The 18,799-nt window shown below is 35.0% G+C and overlaps 1 protein-coding gene across 5 annotated transcripts in view; it reads right to left on the minus strand.

Moving 5' to 3' along the window:
• The window catches only part of LOC126184979 (protein tramtrack, beta isoform-like), a 393,339-nt gene that overhangs the window by 99,775 nt on the left and 274,765 nt on the right, over positions 1-18,799 (minus strand). The window contains exon 5 of one of the 5 annotated variants that reach the window (XM_049927716.1): positions 7,729-10,670. The exons of the other annotated variants lie outside the window; for them this stretch is intronic. Within the exon in view, the coding sequence (XP_049783673.1) occupies positions 10,399-10,670 (272 nt within the window). The 3' untranslated portion in view covers positions 7,729-10,398. Of the gene's footprint in view, positions 1-7,728; positions 10,671-18,799 lie in introns of those variants that run through there. 5 annotated transcript variants of the gene reach the window in all.

The following is an 18,799-nucleotide window of genomic DNA, read 5'->3' on the forward strand; positions in this document are numbered from 1 at the left end:
CATATAAGGGTTTTTTTCTTTGCTTCAGATTCCTGAAAATGATAATTCATCCAGGTACAGCCTGTACAGATCAGAAACAACAGTGAACCCAAAATAGAACACTGTGGTACACCGTGCCTGATTGCTTCAAATTTCATGTGCCTATTGCTGTACGATTGATATGGAATTGACCTTTTGTCAAGCAGATAAGATGAAAAACATGAATCTGCTTCATCTATTATTCAATAACAGTATAACTCTAGGATGAAGATACAGTAGTTCACATAATCAAAAGTCTTTGGTAAGTCACAAAATATTCTCCATGGTAATAATTTCCATACAGAGAATCCAATAATGGTCACTTCTGTATACTGAAATATTCCAGCATAAATGCAGTATTACTTGGGCACAGAGTTTTGAGGGTCAGTAAAACTATGGCATCTTTCAAAATTATCACGTCTTCCATAGCCTTAAAAAAAAAAAACTGGTTTTACTGAAAATTCAACCCTGCCATTAACAGATTGCAGCCCTTTTCACTGTCAGTACGTTCTAACACCACCAAGAGCCAACTTGGCATTCAGAATAAATTAAAATGATGACCAAAATGTATACAGTTCATTTCTACAACAATATAAAGAAGCAGAATTTTTCCTAATACATCAATATTCTCAAAGGACCACATTTATACAGATATTTAGAATGAAAATCATAATATAGTTTTCCACCCAATCTAAATAAATTAACCCCATAAGACATATGAGAAATAAATAAATTCTTATTAAAATAGTTACCTTTGGCTAAGCTTTTCATTAGAAATCTGCACATCAGTAGGTTGGGAAAACTTTGGGACAAGCTGATGCGTTAATGACACTGAAACTGGATAGTCTAAATTCAAAGATGTAGTTAAGAACACTGCTGCATAATAGATAGGACTCAGAGGTATTAAATAAGAGAAGAAATCTCTTCACATTTGGAACAAGGAACATGAGGAAGCAACACAAAAGAAGAAACAGTTTTGTTAACATGCGAGCCAGGCAAAAATTGGAGGACTGGGAAGAGTACAAAACATATGCAAGAACAGTGAAAAAGCATGTGAAGAAACTCCATAGAGTGTCTAGAGGAGTACACTATATGCAATTATTAAGCCTGAACTTGATATGCATGGGAGACAAAAAATCAACAAATAAGATGATGAAATATGACAGTAAGGAGGAAACAAATGCCTTAAATCTCATTTAGTTTAATCCAGTAGCTTGGAGTTGATTCTGTAAAGAACTCTTGTGTCTGAGGCTGACAAAGTTACATGGGGATGGGGGGAGTTTTAGTATGAGAAATATAAATAGTACTGAAGACAAAGAACTGCAGAAAGCACTAAAGGGAAGATGACTTCCTGAAACTGATAATATGGATATGGTACTATAATACATATTTGAAGAAGCAAAGCAAGGATTGTTGGAAATCATCAGTTAGTGATGGATGCAAGTGATGATTCCAAATCAGTGTAAAGATGATGTATTAGTTCCCATACTCAAGACAGAAATCACAATAACAACTGAGGGATCAGCCTTCTAATTAAGGCAGTGAAACTTGTGTCCAAGCCACAAAAAATAACAAAACATAGAATTCACCAATGAACCGTAGAAAATGTATTCTAAAACATGATGGAAGACAAATAAAAAGGAGTCACAGTGCAGGAAAGCCAAATGCATGGTGTACTAAGTTAAATCTGTGGTTGGTTTTGGTTTGCAGCCACAGGACACAAACAATATAAATAAAAGGAAAAATAAAGGAACACCCACTGAGGATGTCACAATTGTGGTGAAACATATTTGGGTATTAAAGCACAACAATAATTGCGTACTTGCAAAAAGGCATAAAATTCCAATATGATAGTCTTTAAACTTTGTATGTTAGCTTTAAAACAGGATGGTCAAACCTTCATCCTGCCAATGAATCACACAGTTTCTGTAAAGGTACATGCTACTTTGAATTTTTTAAATGAATCCTTCCAAAAAGGAGAGAATGGAACCACAGCACCTGTGTAGTATTTGTTAATGATGTTAAAGCTTTTTGTACAGTAAGGAGCAGTAAGTTGTAGGACAGGTTGGGAATCCCAAACTACCTTGCAGGGGAATGTAAAATCTTCATGACAAGATTTAAATATGTGTGATCATAGTCCAGATAAAAAATAATCGCAGTGTGTAACTGTGAGTGTATCACAAGGCTGTGCTATGTCACTGATTTTATTCTAATTGTACACTGAAAACAGTATACAAGAACTGAAGACAAAACTTTTAAAATTAGGTTTTAATATGAATAATGACCATTTTGATCTGACGATCCAGATTGTAGATGATCAAGTAACAGTTTCAAGCACTGAAGACATTGCAGCAAACTCTCCTTGAATCAAGAGACTAATGAAAAAGAGTAATTTTGAAATATTGCTGAATCTATAGCATTTTATGGTCCACCCAAAGACTGCTGTAAGTTAATTATTAATAAAATAAATCTATTTAGTTGGTTGAAACATTCAGATTCAGTTTCTTGGAAAAGAATTTTTCTTAAAATTATGTGTTTCTTTTTCTCAGTCATATCAATGTCTGTTTTCCTGTTCAAAATCAGTGTTTCTTATCCATAGAGGCATTCTGGTCTAATTACTGTATCATAACATTTTAATTTTATGTCTTTGCAGATACATTTCTTGTTGTAGTTATTTTGAGTAAGTCCATATGTAGTTTCCATGGCATCTAATTTCATTTGCTTTTTGTTTCAGCTCCATTTTCCTAAATGGTTTTACCAAGATATTTAAATAGTGGGACTCATTTTAATTTTGGTCTTTGAAATTTGGTTCTTGTTTGTTTGAGATCATGTACCCTTTCTTTTGAAAAAACCTCTAGAGATTACTTTTCCTGCTTTTTTTTCATGATTGCAAGTGTTTACAGATCGATACCTCATTCTTTTAATTTTTGGAAGAGCAATTTACAGTCAACTGGGTCAAATGTCTTTCTGAAATCAACAAATGTGCAGACTAATTTATTTTTTACAGATTCTCTAAGTCTTTAGGTTCAGGATCTGCTTTGGACATGAACGGCCTGGTCTGAATGCTGACAGATCTCCAAATTTTGGTTGAAGTTGTTTCTGTGCACCATCAAGAAGATATTGTGATAGAATTTTGTATGCTACTGATATTAAACTACATTAATAATCAACTATTGTTAAACTACTGTAAAAAGCAAAACTAAGTTACCAAACAAAGTAAAATTGTAACTTGGAAAAATGTGCACTTTCTCAGTTACATGAAATAGCTGCTGTTTATCTCCTGAATACATTGACATTCATCATAGTAAAAAGAGTTCTCTGTTTGCCCTAAGAATGGAGGCCTGTTTATGGTGATAAATGATACTTTCTGTTCGTATAACATGAACATGTGTTGTTATTTATTTTATTAATATGGACTCTCAATTTCTTGCTTCATATTAAATGGGAGATTGTTACAGATCTTCAGTCTAGACTAACCTCAAACCTTAAACCAATCTACGTGAAGATTATTTTTTGCCTTTTGTTTGGCAGTGTGTGTCAGAATTCATGTGAGATTTTTTTTATTATTAGCAACAATCACCATTAATAAGTCAATGTACTTGGGAGTGAGTGCAAGAATTTGAATAACTTTGAAGACACCTGCTAGATGTGCAGGTATACAATTTATACAGTGTTCCCATTGTTTGCTTTGTTGAATGAATACTTTCTTTAGTTTGAGTGCATTGCAGCAGAAACTGATTTAATAATGATTTGGATTTCAACTCCTGACAGATATTGAGAATTTTGAATATAAATACTGTATTATGGAACATGTTCTGTGAAATATTAATGATTGGTAGTGATCAGTTCAGTGTTGATTTTTTCCATTAAGTGGAATTTGTTAGTGTCTCCTATACATACAAAAATTATGATCACAGGTGAACAATGTTATAGAAATCTTCCAGAAAATATCTCCTAAGGTATTTATGGAAATAGCTGCATTTTATTCAGCACTGACAAACTTAAATTTGTTATTCCACAACATGAGGTACATCTTAGAATCACAGCTCAGCAGTAAACTGTGGAAAGTAGTTTCTCAATAGCTTTTGAAAATATCTGTAAAGAATACTTCCCCACGTTTGTGTTAGATACGGCTTTTTTTAAATGTTTGACTGTTCTCAAATGTCATCTGTCAACAGATTTAAATTAGTTATTAAATGCATTGTTTTGTAATAAAAATCACGTAAAGCTTAGAGGCACTGTAATAACAAACTATAAATTACTGCACATTTTGGCTTACATAACAAGACCCATTTCAGTTTCTGCCTGTCAAATCACATATTGCCATATAAAATACTTTATTAGAAGTACGGCTGAAACACGCATGACTGTTTACAAAGAGGAGGAGAGAACCAATGACTTTATCAGAATTTTTTTATTAATCATTGTATTAAAATTGTTACAAAAATTTTTATCTTTAGAAACATGTTATTGCACATTTATCAATATTAGCACCCATCCAGGATTATCACATTCTTGCACATTTATATGTGCAGAAATTCAACAAGACAAAACAGTTTTAAGAAATAAATTCTGCATTAAACCATGTAATCTGAAATATCACAAAATCTGGCCCATTCAAAATGGAACATTCAGTAAGACACCAGTCCAACAGTTAAACTGTCTCTTTCTTTTACAAAAAATCTTACCATATCAATTTAAGTGATATAAAACACAACCTTGAAATCAAAGCTCATTCTCATATCTATAGGTACAGATAAAATAAAACTATAAAGCTGAAATAACCAAAATAAACATTGAATATGAACTGTCAAAAACAGATACAAAACTTAGGTACAACTCAGTACTGGCAGAACAGAGTACATAAATATGATTCATAAATAATCATACAGTAAGTATAATTGTATCAATCATGAAATAGATTTTTGCACTTATCTATTTATGCTGTCTGTGACAACAGTAAGCTGGCACAAAATAAACAATTACGATCTATGAAACAACAATTCTCTGCACCATAAAGATAATAACACAAACATAATACTGAAACAGAGAGATTTATTTACCCCTCAACAGTTCAACTTGCTAAAGACCAGATGACTGAGCAATTTGTAAAATGTACTGAAAATTGAATAGTAAATCGCCCTTTCACAAAATTAATTTTACTGTTAGTGTCTTCCTCCAAAATCAGTCAATGGTTTTGATTTATTTAAATAAAAGATACTGTGACTGAAGACACATCTTCAATGCATAAATATAAGTATGTAAGATCTGACAAACAAGAGCTTTTGCTGTTAAAAAATTAACATAGATAATTTTACAGTTGTGGAACAACACTACAGGAAGAAATTTGAAGTTAGAGTCATTAGATGTAATATACTGTGTGATTCTGTCATTAGTATTGCTCATTATTTCAAATCAAACAGAAGGAGTGAAATAACAAGTGGTAAATAGTGGTGCTTTTCTATGTATCTGAGGACCTGTCACTGTATACATATTTTTTTCAACTTCTATACTGCAATAGTTTCACTTTGGTCTGCTCTTTTATGAACATTGTCTTGAATGTTTTCATTCATCAGCTCACAATTTTTAAGTGAGTAATGTGTTCAGGTAATATTTATTCTCAAGTTTATTTTTTTCAGTTACAAGTATAAAGTGTGGATTATGCAGTGTTGAGAAGCCACTTCCAGTGCAAGGGGACAGACATATATCATAAAATAATTCTGCTAACAAACAATATTGTATAATAATCAGTCACTGGGCTGCTTCCTGGGCAAGTTGAACAGTACACTGTAGCACACTGCCATTCCAAGAAAGAAATGAAGGAAAGAAAATTAGGGTTTAATATCTCATTGATAGTTAAGTAATTACATATGGAGCACAATCTCAGATTGCAGAATGATGGAGCAGAAATCAGCTACTTCCTTTTATATAGGAACCATCTGGTATGCACCATAAGTGATTTATTAAAACCATGGAAAACACAAATGTTGATGGACAGGAAGGGATTTGAACTGTCATCCTCATAAATGCAAGTCCAGTGTCTCTCCACTGTGCCACCTCACTTGCTTCTGTTGTTCCTGTGTTGCAATTTTATGAATGTAATTTTCTTACGATATTCAGTGAGAATACTAAGGAAACTGTGGTACAACAAGAACAGCCTGACCCATCAAAAACTAACTATACAGAAAAATAGTACAATTATGTATGGTGCCTAGCAATTCTGTCTCACATTATATAAGTAATCTCTCTTTGTATACAAATTGTATGAATTATGGTAGATTGGTACTCACCACATAAAAGAGGTATTAAGCAGTAGACAGACAAATCTCAAAGTGGATTGTTGGATATTATTAAGCCATCAGACAAAGTCTTTCACCAGATACAGAAACACACACATATTCATACGTATGCAACTGACACATATGACCACTGTCATCTCATGCACTGTAGGTCTTGACTGGTGACAACAGTGGCCACATATTTATGAGTTATGAATTGTATGCATGCATGTGCATGTGTGTGTTCTTCATCTGATGAAGGACTTCGTCTGGTAGCTAAATAATAATCAACGGTCTACTTCAAAATGTGACACTCTTGTCACTTAATACCTCTCTCTCTGTCATGTGTGGCAATCTATCCTAATTCTTATCATTATTCCTCCTCATATTTTTGCTGTTTGTCTGCACTCACCCCAACTACACATGAGACCCTCATACTGGATTCTGACTGACATACCTTTTCTTTTTAATGCTCCTCAATCTCTCTCTCTCCTACCTGTGAAAGTAACAAATAGTTCCGATAGCCACCAGTTTAGTGACACGTTTAACAGGGAGAGCAAAACACAAAGAATGATCAGTACTCCAGCAGCTGCATGGGGCAGGGCAGTACATGAGACTAGGCAAGTTTGTCAAGTACTGCTGCTGGGGTACTAGTTAATCTTCATGTTTTACAATCCCTTTTAATAAATATAGATAAAACAAATATTGCTTTGGACTAATTTGGGACCAAGAGCACACACAGGCGACTGTTAAAACTAAGATTTCAACAACAGCCACAAGTTGCACTTTATATTTTTTTATTACAACTGGTTTCACTCTTAAAACGAACAAGAGCATCATCAGAATATACAGTTTAAAGTTGTCTGACAGCATTAAAGATTGCCTTTACAGCTGTCTGACTGCTCTAAAGATTAATCTGACTGTACTAGAGTACTTAAACTTATGTTTAAAGTACTTTTGAAATACAGCAGTAAATGATGACATTTACATTAATAGCACCAAATATGAAATTACTACTGTACTTTAAACGTAAATTTAAGTGCTATAGTACAGCCAAATTAATCTTTAGAGCTGTCAGCCAACCGTAAAGGCAATCTTTAATGTGTCAGACAACTTTAAACTGTACATTCTGATGATGCTCTTGTTTATTTGAAGAGCAAAACTGGTCATAATAAAAACACAAAGTGCGACTTGTGGCTGTTGTCGAAAATTCAATTTGAGACTGCTTTATTGAATGAACTCCACTTAAAAATCATTTTGATTGTAACCAGAAACAAACTAATGTTTTCCATTAATGCTGGGAACACCTTGAAAAATGTGATAAGCAGTATTTATTTAGGACGACTTCAGCTACACATTACAAAAAACGAGTTGCAAATATTTTGTAAAACCCCAGAGAAAACATGCCTGATGACTTCTGGTAGATACACTCTGTGTGTGTGTGTGTGTGTGTGTGTGTGTGTGTGTGTGTGTTTTTCTTTCTTTCTTCTAGCTGTTAGTGTCCTCATAAGTAGTGTCAACAGAACACTTCCATATTAATGTTGTGTGATAACAAGCACTGGGTGCAGCTAGGCAATAAAATCAATCTTAACAGCTCAATTGCAACAGTAACAAAAGATAAGCCATAACAGGCTGATTTTAATGGAAGTCAGGACACTTCAGGCATCAAAGAATATGCACAAGCAATGTACGCTAAAGCCTCTTTCAGGAAGGCATATAAACAATAGGTTCCTAATTTTGCACTGTAAATCAAGCTATAAAATGTGTAAGCAAACTGGCAAAATATATCTTCACAAAGTTTTTGTTAAAACTATCTGAGAAATGTCTGATAATACAGATACTGCTTAGTAAACAATGTTCAAGAGAAACTTTTAAAATGACAGAATATAATATAAAATTTACCACATTATGTTATGAAATAATAACAGCAATTACCTTCATTAGGTGAACATCTCAACATCAACAATGAAGGAAAGAGGCAAAATGTCATAACATATTTGATGCTACTAGGGCTACAGCAAAACATGAAACATATGACTGGAAGATAAGAGCTAAAATATGTTGAGTATGCTAATTATTATATAGTTTTCATTTGCAATAAAGCACAGTGCCTACACTGTCACCATATAATGTCGTGTAAAGGTGTTTCTGTTACAACACAAACAAAACATGAATGTATATTCTTATGCAAAGATTTTCAAAGTCAAGTGTGGTAGTGAGATGATATAGTTAACAGTGAGAATGCTGAATGTAATTTACCCTTTTCTTTTACTATTAAGTGCAAACACTTATTTTAATTAACACTCTCTGCAGTTATCACAACAAAAACATTATTTATAGAACACTTTACTAATGGCATGATTTTTATGTTTCGATAAACTCATATTTCATTAATAAACATCGCCGTTATAAAGACAAAAATATTATTTAAGGAATGGAATACTAACTGGACATATTTTTATGTTTCTGTACAATCTATTAAAAATATATCTAATGTAGTACAGTGTAAATGGTAACATAACATAAAAATCAATTTTCACTGTACTATTACAATAAATATATCTCCATAAAATAACAACTGTTGACATAAAACATGAATAGAAGTTTCTATCAACTTCATAAAAAAACATATTCTTAGGAGCTCTTATAAATCTCATCATTGTCACATAGTATTGACACTTACTGCTTGCATGTTGTGTATATTACTTTCACAGTTTTTACATGACATGCAAGACTGAATATGGTTGTAGTATGAGTACAACGATTTTCTGGCACTTTCATACATTTCTCTCACAACAATAATTAATACGGATCAACTTTAAGTCCCAACCAACATGCTGAGAAGATATGCAAACTTACACCAGCAACAACAGGCACATAATTATTTTCATACAATGTTATCATGTACTTGTGTTAACGTTCAAAAGACATACAGATAAAATAAAACAACTTACTGAATCAGAAATGAATACACATTAAGTCTGAGTTTACCAGTAAGAACTTACACAATCAGATACACTATTTGTAAACATAATGGTTATCACAAATATTAGCTGAACTTTCAGGCTGGAAATCCCACATTGTTCACGAAATGAATGATCGACCTTCTATTCGTACCACCAAGTACAATGGGCCAAAACATTAGGATGAAATGTAACTGAATGATCTAAGTAGCATAAAGTAATATTAGTTCTGCTAAGTTTTACAACCTGATGATAAGACTATTGTCTCTTGCAATGTATTGTTGTATTGTGTATAGGACAAAAATTATGGCTGAGTGCTACCAATTATTACTGTAGTACCAAGATTATCAAAAAGGGAATTCCTGCAGAGATACACAGATGAAATCAAGCAGTAAGAGAATGTAAGTAGCATGAGGACCCTGAAAACAGTGGCATTATTAGCCAGAAAGATGAGAAAGACCAGTCCTCATCAATACACAGGAAAAAAAAATTGCATGTGTACTTATGCAATTTAAATATGGTGCAAAACAAAAAGTTTGTAGTCATCTAGAACATGAAGCACAAAGCATCAAGAACATGTCTAGGCAAATATAATTCATAACAAGTGAACAGATAACTAATATGTTGCATTCTTAACACTATTTACTTTTGTGGTACAAACAATCCTCCTGAAACTATCCAGAGTGTGTGGGACTCAGATTCAAAACTTGAAAAAAGTGGCAAGATGACATTTATGAAATGCATTATAATAATCCCTTATCCACTGAGGATGAATATGCAGGAAGATCAGAAGGGTTTTGTATGTGAAATAATCTATCAATTATTTGTCTTGCGAGAGATTCCACTTGTGCTCTTTGTGGTACCATAAAACATGCTGATGCATATTGGTACAGTTGTACTATTCATTAATTAATGATACCATCTGAGTAATGGAGGTAATCACCACCAAAATAGGGACAGCTGACATATGAAAAGTTATGCTATGATAACCTGCATTTTACTAGAATGGCAATATAATAAATAAAATATTTTTTGCATTGTTACTTTCTGAAGTATTGCTAGCTCTTAACCTTATCTGCAATAATATTTGTTTGTGCCAAAATTTTAAAATAATAAATTCATTTTTCTGTTGATGAGCACTATGAGAATGGATAAACAACAGTGTTTGATACATCCGTAATAGGAATATGGGAATGCCTCCATTTAATATGTTGTTTAAGGTGGTCTGGTCGTGACAAGACACTTAAACAAATTGGGCACTGATACCTAGCAGGATTATGGTAGAGGTAGTGATTCTTCATATTATTCACAACTTTACCACAGACTTTGCATTGTCTTGCAGTTCCTGTTAGTTTCACAAACAACATCTTATAGTTGGTTATTTCATTCATAAGCACCGACTCTGCTCTCCCTGGAAGAAGAAAAATGAAATGAAAATCACTACCTCTACTCTTTTACTGTACACTAACTCTCTCAGCTTTAAATAAAAATAAAGAACATTTAAAATATAAATAAATCATTTCACATTTTTGCAATGCTGTTATTCACATATCATTCATTACTTCTCTGTTTTCATAGAAATTTCTTAAAACTTTTGCAGACATAAAATTCACATAAAGTGAGATAGTAAACTGAAGCATGAAATAGGCTTCTGTAAGGACCAATCATGGTTTCTCAGTGCTTCTGTTTAACGGGGCAGCTTTTAGATCAGAACTGCAAGGTGGTGACTCAAACTTTCTAGAGTCTGGATTAAACATTGGATGTTTAAATCGGCAATGAGTACGTAGGTTATCACTGCGTGTGTAAGTGGCTTGGCACAGAGGGCACTCAAACCTCCCTGGGAAGTGAACATGATAATGGTTGCGAATGTGTGTAACAACTTTGCCACAAAGTTTACAGCGATGGAGGTTGGAGTAGCCAGGGATCTTGTCAAACGTTAGCCTCATGTGCCAGGCTTTTGATCCTGCAAAAGGAAAAAAATAGTGTGTGTCACTTAATGTAAAACAGAAGTCTAAAACTGAGACAATTTTCTGATTAACAGAAAATACTGGTTACGAGCTCTTTACTGTAAATATTTTTAGTTTATGTCCTCTGATGCACATTCATGTGACTGCAGTTATATTTAAAGTAACATATTGCTTATAAATAATGTGACACATACTACTTTACAGTACTGCTTTACACTAAGTTTGCAATATACTGGTTTTGGCACTTTTTACATTAATGCAAATATGGTTTTTACAACATAGTACTGTTTATAGTCTAGACAGAAAACTAATAGTAACTGATTTATAGTACAATATTATGAAAAGGAAAGTTGCTACTCACCATATACAGAAGATTCTGAGTCACAGATAGACACAACAAAAGACTGTCACAATATAAGCTTTTGACCAAAAAGGCCTTTGTTGAAAACACACACACACACACACACACACACACACACACACACACACACACACACGACTGAAGCCTCTGGTAGCTGCCAGAGGATGCTGTCGTGTGTGTGTGTGTGTGTGTGTGTGTGTGTGTGTCATCTATTTCAACAAAGGCCTTGTTGGCCAAAAGCTTATATTGTGACAGTCTTTTTGTTGTGCCTATCTGTAACTCAGCATCTCCACTATATGGTGAGTAGTAACTTTCCTTTTCATAATATTGTTACATTCCATCCTGGATTTTCCATTGTTTGATTTATTGTACAACATTTACTTGAACATTTCACACAAAATATCTTTAACATTCACTTTTAGGACTGTATAAAGCTGTCAATACACAAATAAAACAACTGCTTTTTTGACAGGAAAGTGAGAGAACAAAGTGGTGTAAAAGATATAAACTACGGAAGACACTGAATAATAGTTGATTGCTATGGATAACTATGTCAGTAGGAATATGTAACTTGGTAGCCAGGCACTTGCATTTATTAATAAACATGTGACACCATATGATTATCTTATAGTGAAGATTAAGTGCAGTACTTTCATGAAAGAAAGCACCAGTTTTTATCATTATTCTGGCCTACAGTAATAATTGAGGCATCTAGCACCAAAGTCTAAAATTTACAAAAATGAATTCAAGTACCAATTTAGAGTAGAAGTATAACACTATCAGGTGAAACAGTCTTTTGCACTAATATCTGCATTCACAGGCTTCTTACTGTGATCGGCAACAAAGGAATCCTATTTCCTGTGAGTTTGTATTTTGTCATTATTGTGAGAGTAACACGTATATTATTCCGAATAGTGAACTGAAAAATTGACTTTTGTGCTTCTGATTGGGTTACAGAAATACAGATACTTTTCCCAGTTGCAGGTCTTCATTTTTTACTCCTGACTGTGCTTTTGAAAACTGAAAAAGAAGTGGGAGGGGGTGGGTGTGGCTTGTAAGTTGAATGGTTGGAAATCTCAGGCTGCTCATGTGTCAAAACCTTCTTATCAACAGAATTTTCATTACCTAAGACTAAAAGAAATATTATGAAGAAAACAGAGAAGCCACAAAATTCTGTCCACATAAAAAATGAGGTTCCACAATAATGATATTGGGAAGTTCCAAAGTCTGTGTGAAACAGGAAAATCACTGACTCAAATGACTTCTCAAATAGTAATAAAACACATTACTCTCCCCATCTCTAAAACAAAAGAAAAAAAATCTCCTGTAGAAACACTTTGGTCCAGCAAGGGAAGAGTTTCAGTCACTGCTGTTTTATAAAGCAATAATATTAGCTAGTTAAACAGCTTGCACTGGTAATAAGAGTTCTCATACAGTCTCTGAAGTCTGCTTTAAAGGTTCACGTAAAATCTCTGATACTGTAATCTAAATGAGAGCAAACCGAAGACTTAAAACAATGAAATTATTCAGCATGTCTAAAGCTGGGCCTGGTGGTTGAACGGTAAAGTGCTTGCCTGGAAACCGAGAGGTCATGGGACTGAATCCCGGTCAATCCATGAATTTTTCAGTCTTCGTTCTAACCTAGCCTTCACCTCTCAACAATGTGAAGAGTCACCAGAAAGGACAAGTGGTTCAGATTCTCTGTAGAACTGTGGGTCCCCTTTCCCCAGCTAGATAGCTGGGATAGGTTTGGGACACGTTAGTCGCTGAAGTGGTAACGATTCTATTAACATAATATATTGATTTCTTGCAGTCCGCCCCAGTAGCTGAGTGGTCAGCGTGACGGATTGCCGTCCTCCGGGCCCGGGTTCGATTCCCGGCTGGGTCGGAGATTTTCTCCGCTCAGGGACTGGGTGTTGTGTTGTGTTCATCATCATTTCATCCCCATCCGGCGTGCAGGTCGCCCAATGTGGCGCCGAATGTAATAAGACCTGCGCCAAGGCGGCCGGACCTGCCCCGCGAGGGGCCTCCCGGCCACTGACGCCAAACGCTCATTTCCATTTCCATTGATTTCTTGCAGATCAATCTCTTCTAATTGTGTTCAGGATCTAAGTGAACAAGCTTCTAGTGAAATAAATCCTATTTTGCATTCTCTTCAGTTTGCAAATGTTCGTCTTTATATGTTGTTATACAATTTATGCTGAAACACTTTTTTATTAGTATAAAGAAAAGTAATTACAATGTCTCTTGATTTTCTTTACTTGCATTACTCACGATGTTTAGGAATTTAAAAACAGCAAAATTATATAAAATTGCAACAAAAAGGCCAAGTCAAAACATAAACTAACAAAAAAATGGATTCATTATGAATGAAAGCTCACTGAACAAGAGAACTTAAATAATAAACCATTAAGGATGGAACTATGAAATAAAATCATTTGTGACCATCACTGTTTTGTCTCTAGAGGTTTTTCATCAAGATTGAAAAATATCCCTTCAGTAATGTGGCTAGTTTTGATACTAGATGCCTCAATTATCCACAGCTTTTTGTTCACAATATTAGACTCTTAATTTACTAAGCAGGCATAAAAGAAAAAAGTACTTGAAATCCATGGGCCTCAATTCTTTATCAGGAACACTTCTAAGAATTGTTGGACACAACATCGGACTCTACCACTTTATAACAAATAAGATTGGGTAGTTCACAAAGAAGTTTACAGAGGTCATGAAACTGGAAATAATAACTCAAATACTCCACCACAGCCAACAAGTGAGTGAGAGATGTTTTAACAAACAGTTTAAAAATTTAATTTATGAAAGTTACTGATTAAAACTATGGCTGAACCAGGACTCAAACCCAGACCCTTGCCTTTCATGGAAAATTCTCTTACTGAGTGAGCTATCCAGGCATGATTCACGGCCCACACTTATATCTCCAATTTTTTCAGCACCTCTCGCCTACTGCCCAAACTTCACTGAAGCTCCCCTGCATAACTTGCATGGCTAGCAATCCTGGATGGAAGGATATTGTGGAGAAATGGCTTAGCCACAGCCTTGGGGAATTTACCCAAAATGATTTTTCACTGTACAGTGGAGTGTATACAGACTGAATTTGAGCCCCACACTGGCACTAAGGTTTAATCTGCTGGTCAGTTTTAAAGGAGCACACACTCTGTCGCAGAGTAAAATTAATTCTTAAGATTAAAACTGTTTTCCAGACTGGGACTCAAACATTTAGGGATTTGCATTTCCCACAAGATTTCCAGAGAGCTTTCATGAAGTTAGAAAAGTAGGAGAGATGTGAGTGTGGGTAGTGACTCTTGTTTGAGTACCTCAGTCAACAAGAGCACTATCCATGAAAGGTAAGGTTCTGGGTTCAAGTCTGTCAATGTTTTGAAACAGCACACACTCTCCTGCAGACTGGAAGTTTCATTCAGCAATTTGATTTATATTTCTTATCAGATTCAGTTATCCTCTGAGGCATAAAGTGTAGAAACAAGATAGATAATGACAGTCAGGCGATGTAGGAATTCATCATTATGTACAACTATATATCTGATTACAATTAAAAACATATTTTGATATACAGGTCCTGCAATATACTTATGTGATCCATGTCTGGACAGTTAAATACCCTAACAATGTAAATTTCTGTTAATATAATAATCAAGAAAGCTGTAGCTGGTTATATGCCCAAAAACATCCAACATAGTTCCCCCCCCCCCAACTCTGAATATGAAAAATGTTTACTGAATCGCAGCAACAAAATTACATTTCAAAATTGTACAAATATGAAATGTTTACTTTGAATTACATATGATGGTTTTATAAATGATATCCCAGATTTTGTACAGGAAAAGAAGGTCATACACATTTTATGACATCATACACAATAAACATGTCTAACTATGAATTACTCTCCCTGCAACTACTGTGCTTTTAGTCTGCAATCCCATACCACATATAAGAGGGGCAACAACTGCAATACATGAAATGCTTTTCATGACAAGCAAGGGTCAACTGAGATGAATACTCCTTTGGAACAAGAATATGGACTCCCTGAATATGTAAGGAGTGAACGTGTGTTCTGCGTACTTGCCATCTTATTCTGTGTGCACTGTAGCTAAAACGATAATCATTTCATTTCATTCTCAGTTGTTTCAGGTCACAGTATTGGTCACATGCATATAGAGCACACATATCCTCTCTGGAAGGTAATATAAGAATGGTTTGTCTGATATTCATACACATAAATAATCCCTAATTTATAAAACTTACACAAGAAAAAAATAAGAAAGAAAAATAATAATGTCAGGATTTGCAGAAAATAACAATGAAAAAGTGAGAATTTAATGTATTTTTAAGAATATGTCTTACTTCAAATTGATACAAGGGTTAAACGATTTTATTCTGTTCATTTTACTAACTCAACTTTTCATCTAGTCAATAGAAAAAGCATCGAAATAACTTCAAGTTATAGATAAAAAAGGAATATTTCTCTCAGAAATATTTATATCTGCAGTACTGCTACAATAATGAAATACTGCTATAATATTGCTGTCACCTACTTAAGAAGAAAAAGTGCCATATTGTATACAGATGTAGGCAACTGCCAAATTGAGATAACTTTTTACTAGGGGTTACGATCAACCTGACCATTCAATTTTGTACTCTACATCTGGGATGCATTGTGGAAGCAAATGGCAGCCCAGAGGCAGCTGCCTGTCTCTAACAGACCTCCATACAGGTGAAAGCCTGTCTTCAAATATCTTGACCTGCATCATCATAGAGAGAACATTATTCTGATGTCAAGCATGTGTGACAGCTGTGTGTTGGTGTGTGGAGTGGATTAGTGTAGTTTACTTATTTGCATGTTCCATGGGTCATAACTGTAACCTTTCACTTTCATGTGGAATGAGGCTGTTTTACAAACACAATACACTAGCTCGTAAAAAAAAAAAAAAACAACGGGGGCAACATTTGAACATTCAATGATTGTCTTAAGTTACACTTTTGTTTTCTACATACAGTGACTTCTCCCACACACACACACACACACACACACACACATATATATGTCTGCTTGTGTCTGTGTATATGCGGATGGATATGTGTGTGTGTGCGAGTGTATACCTGTCCTTTTTTCCCCCTAAGGTAAGTCTTTCCGCTCCCGGGATTGGAATGACTCCTTACCCTCTCCCTCAAAACCCTCATCCTTTCGTCTTTCCCTCTCCTTCCCTCTTTCCTGATGAAGCAGCCGTTGGTTGGGAAAGCTAGAATTTTGTGTGTATGTTTGTGTGTCTATCGACCTGCCAGCGCTTTTGTTTGGTAAGTCTCATCACCTTTCTTTTTAGATATATTTTTCCCACGTGGAATGTTTCCCTGATGAGACTTACCAAACAAAAGCGCTGGCAGGTCGATAGACACACAAACAAACACAAACATACACACAAAATTCAAGCTTTCGCAACAAACGGTTGCTTCGTCAGGAAAGAGGGAAGGAGAGGGAAAGACGAAAGGATGTGGGTTTTAAGGGAGAGGGTAAGGAGTCATTCCAATCCCAGGAGCGGAAAGACTTACCTTAGGGGGAAAAAAGGACAGGTATACACTTGCACACACACACACATATCCATCCGCACATACACAGCAACATCTTTGTTTTTAGACATATTTTACCCACGTGGAATGTTTCCCTCTATTCTTCTATGTTCTATGGAGTAGAAGGAGTTATGAAGCTTGCAGTTAATTTTATTATGTATTAAATTCTTTAGATAATTGGGTACGCAGTCAAAGATTTATATGAGAGAATATCTTACTCTTTTCTACATTAAGTCTGACTAATTGAAGGTCAAAGTCATTGTCACTGTTGTTTTCTGTTATTGATTGTTGACAACTAACTTCATAAAGTGCCAAATGTACTGTGAAGCTGTTGTCAATATGTCCAACTGTTCAAAGCAATCTACAAGAGGCTCTAAAATGGACACCACATATAATCTTTATTACATGCTTCTGTGCAGTGAAAATCTATTTTACTCAATGAAATTTTACCCCAGAATACTATGCTGTTACAGTGATGCATTTTGGCACTTGTGTGTTTTGGATGAAACAGGACTTATTGGAAACTTGGAAGAGGCAGGTTATAATATCAATTCTGAACATTGGAAAAGACCCAGATATTTCCTCTAACTATCCACTAATTGTGTTGTCATATTCTGCAGCAAAACCACTTGAGCAAATGTTTGAAATGAGATTAGAATGGTAGTTGAAAAGTGTAATTTAATGTATTCGCTTGCTGTGGGCATCACAACAGCCTTTCGAATGGGGACAGGGAGGAAAGGGAGGGAAACTGGTGTGACCACTTTTCTTGAACAAGCTGATGGATTTTGGTATTCCTTCGAGGATGGTATAAAGCATCAGTTGCATCGTCACTCAAAGAACAGTCTATATAAGATTTAAAGGAAACAACCTTGGTCCATTTCTCGTCTCTCAGGGCCTGCCCCAGTGTGCATTTTTAAGCCCCCTCTTGCATGTTCTCTTTACTTATGATTTAGTGTGAATAATCACCCTCTGGACAAAAATTTTTCAATATGCAGACAATGTTTATTCAATTACAGACTCATATCTTCAGACTAAAACAGAATTACTCATCGCTACAGAACAAATTGAGGAATAGCTATTTAACAGTGGGTTGGAGATCTCGGCTGAGAAACCGGTGACTGCACCTATCTACAAATTGAACACTGCTCGCATCACTGATCATGCCACATGCAAAAAGTATGCTTTCCAGATAAAATCTTATGCTTGCCTCCTTGAAATGATATTTGATTCTTGGCTCAGCTGGGTGCCTCACATAAAATCTATCATTAATAAAAATGAAAAAGGATTTAATGTAATTCGCTCTCTCCGCCATATAATGTGGTGAACATTCTGCTTACAATGTACCAAAAGATTATTCAATCTAGACTGGACTATGGTTGTATGCTGTATCACAACATGCCTAAGAGTTACCTCTCAAAATTAGATATTCTTCAGCAGATGCCCTTAAGCATTAGACATCAAATACTGCACGGACAAATTTTTCATTCAAGGAATGGCCTTCATGAACGTCCTGTCTATACGAGTAGAGACTGCAGTTACCAATTATGGAATGCCTCCAACAGAAGAACTAAAATTCCGCCCGTCTGCACAAGCTTTGACTCTTGGCATCCAACC

The sequence above is a fragment of the Schistocerca cancellata genome, chromosome 1 (assembly GCF_023864275.1).
Source record: "Schistocerca cancellata isolate TAMUIC-IGC-003103 chromosome 1, iqSchCanc2.1, whole genome shotgun sequence".
NCBI classification, from domain to species: Eukaryota; Metazoa; Arthropoda; class Insecta; order Orthoptera; family Acrididae; genus Schistocerca; species Schistocerca cancellata.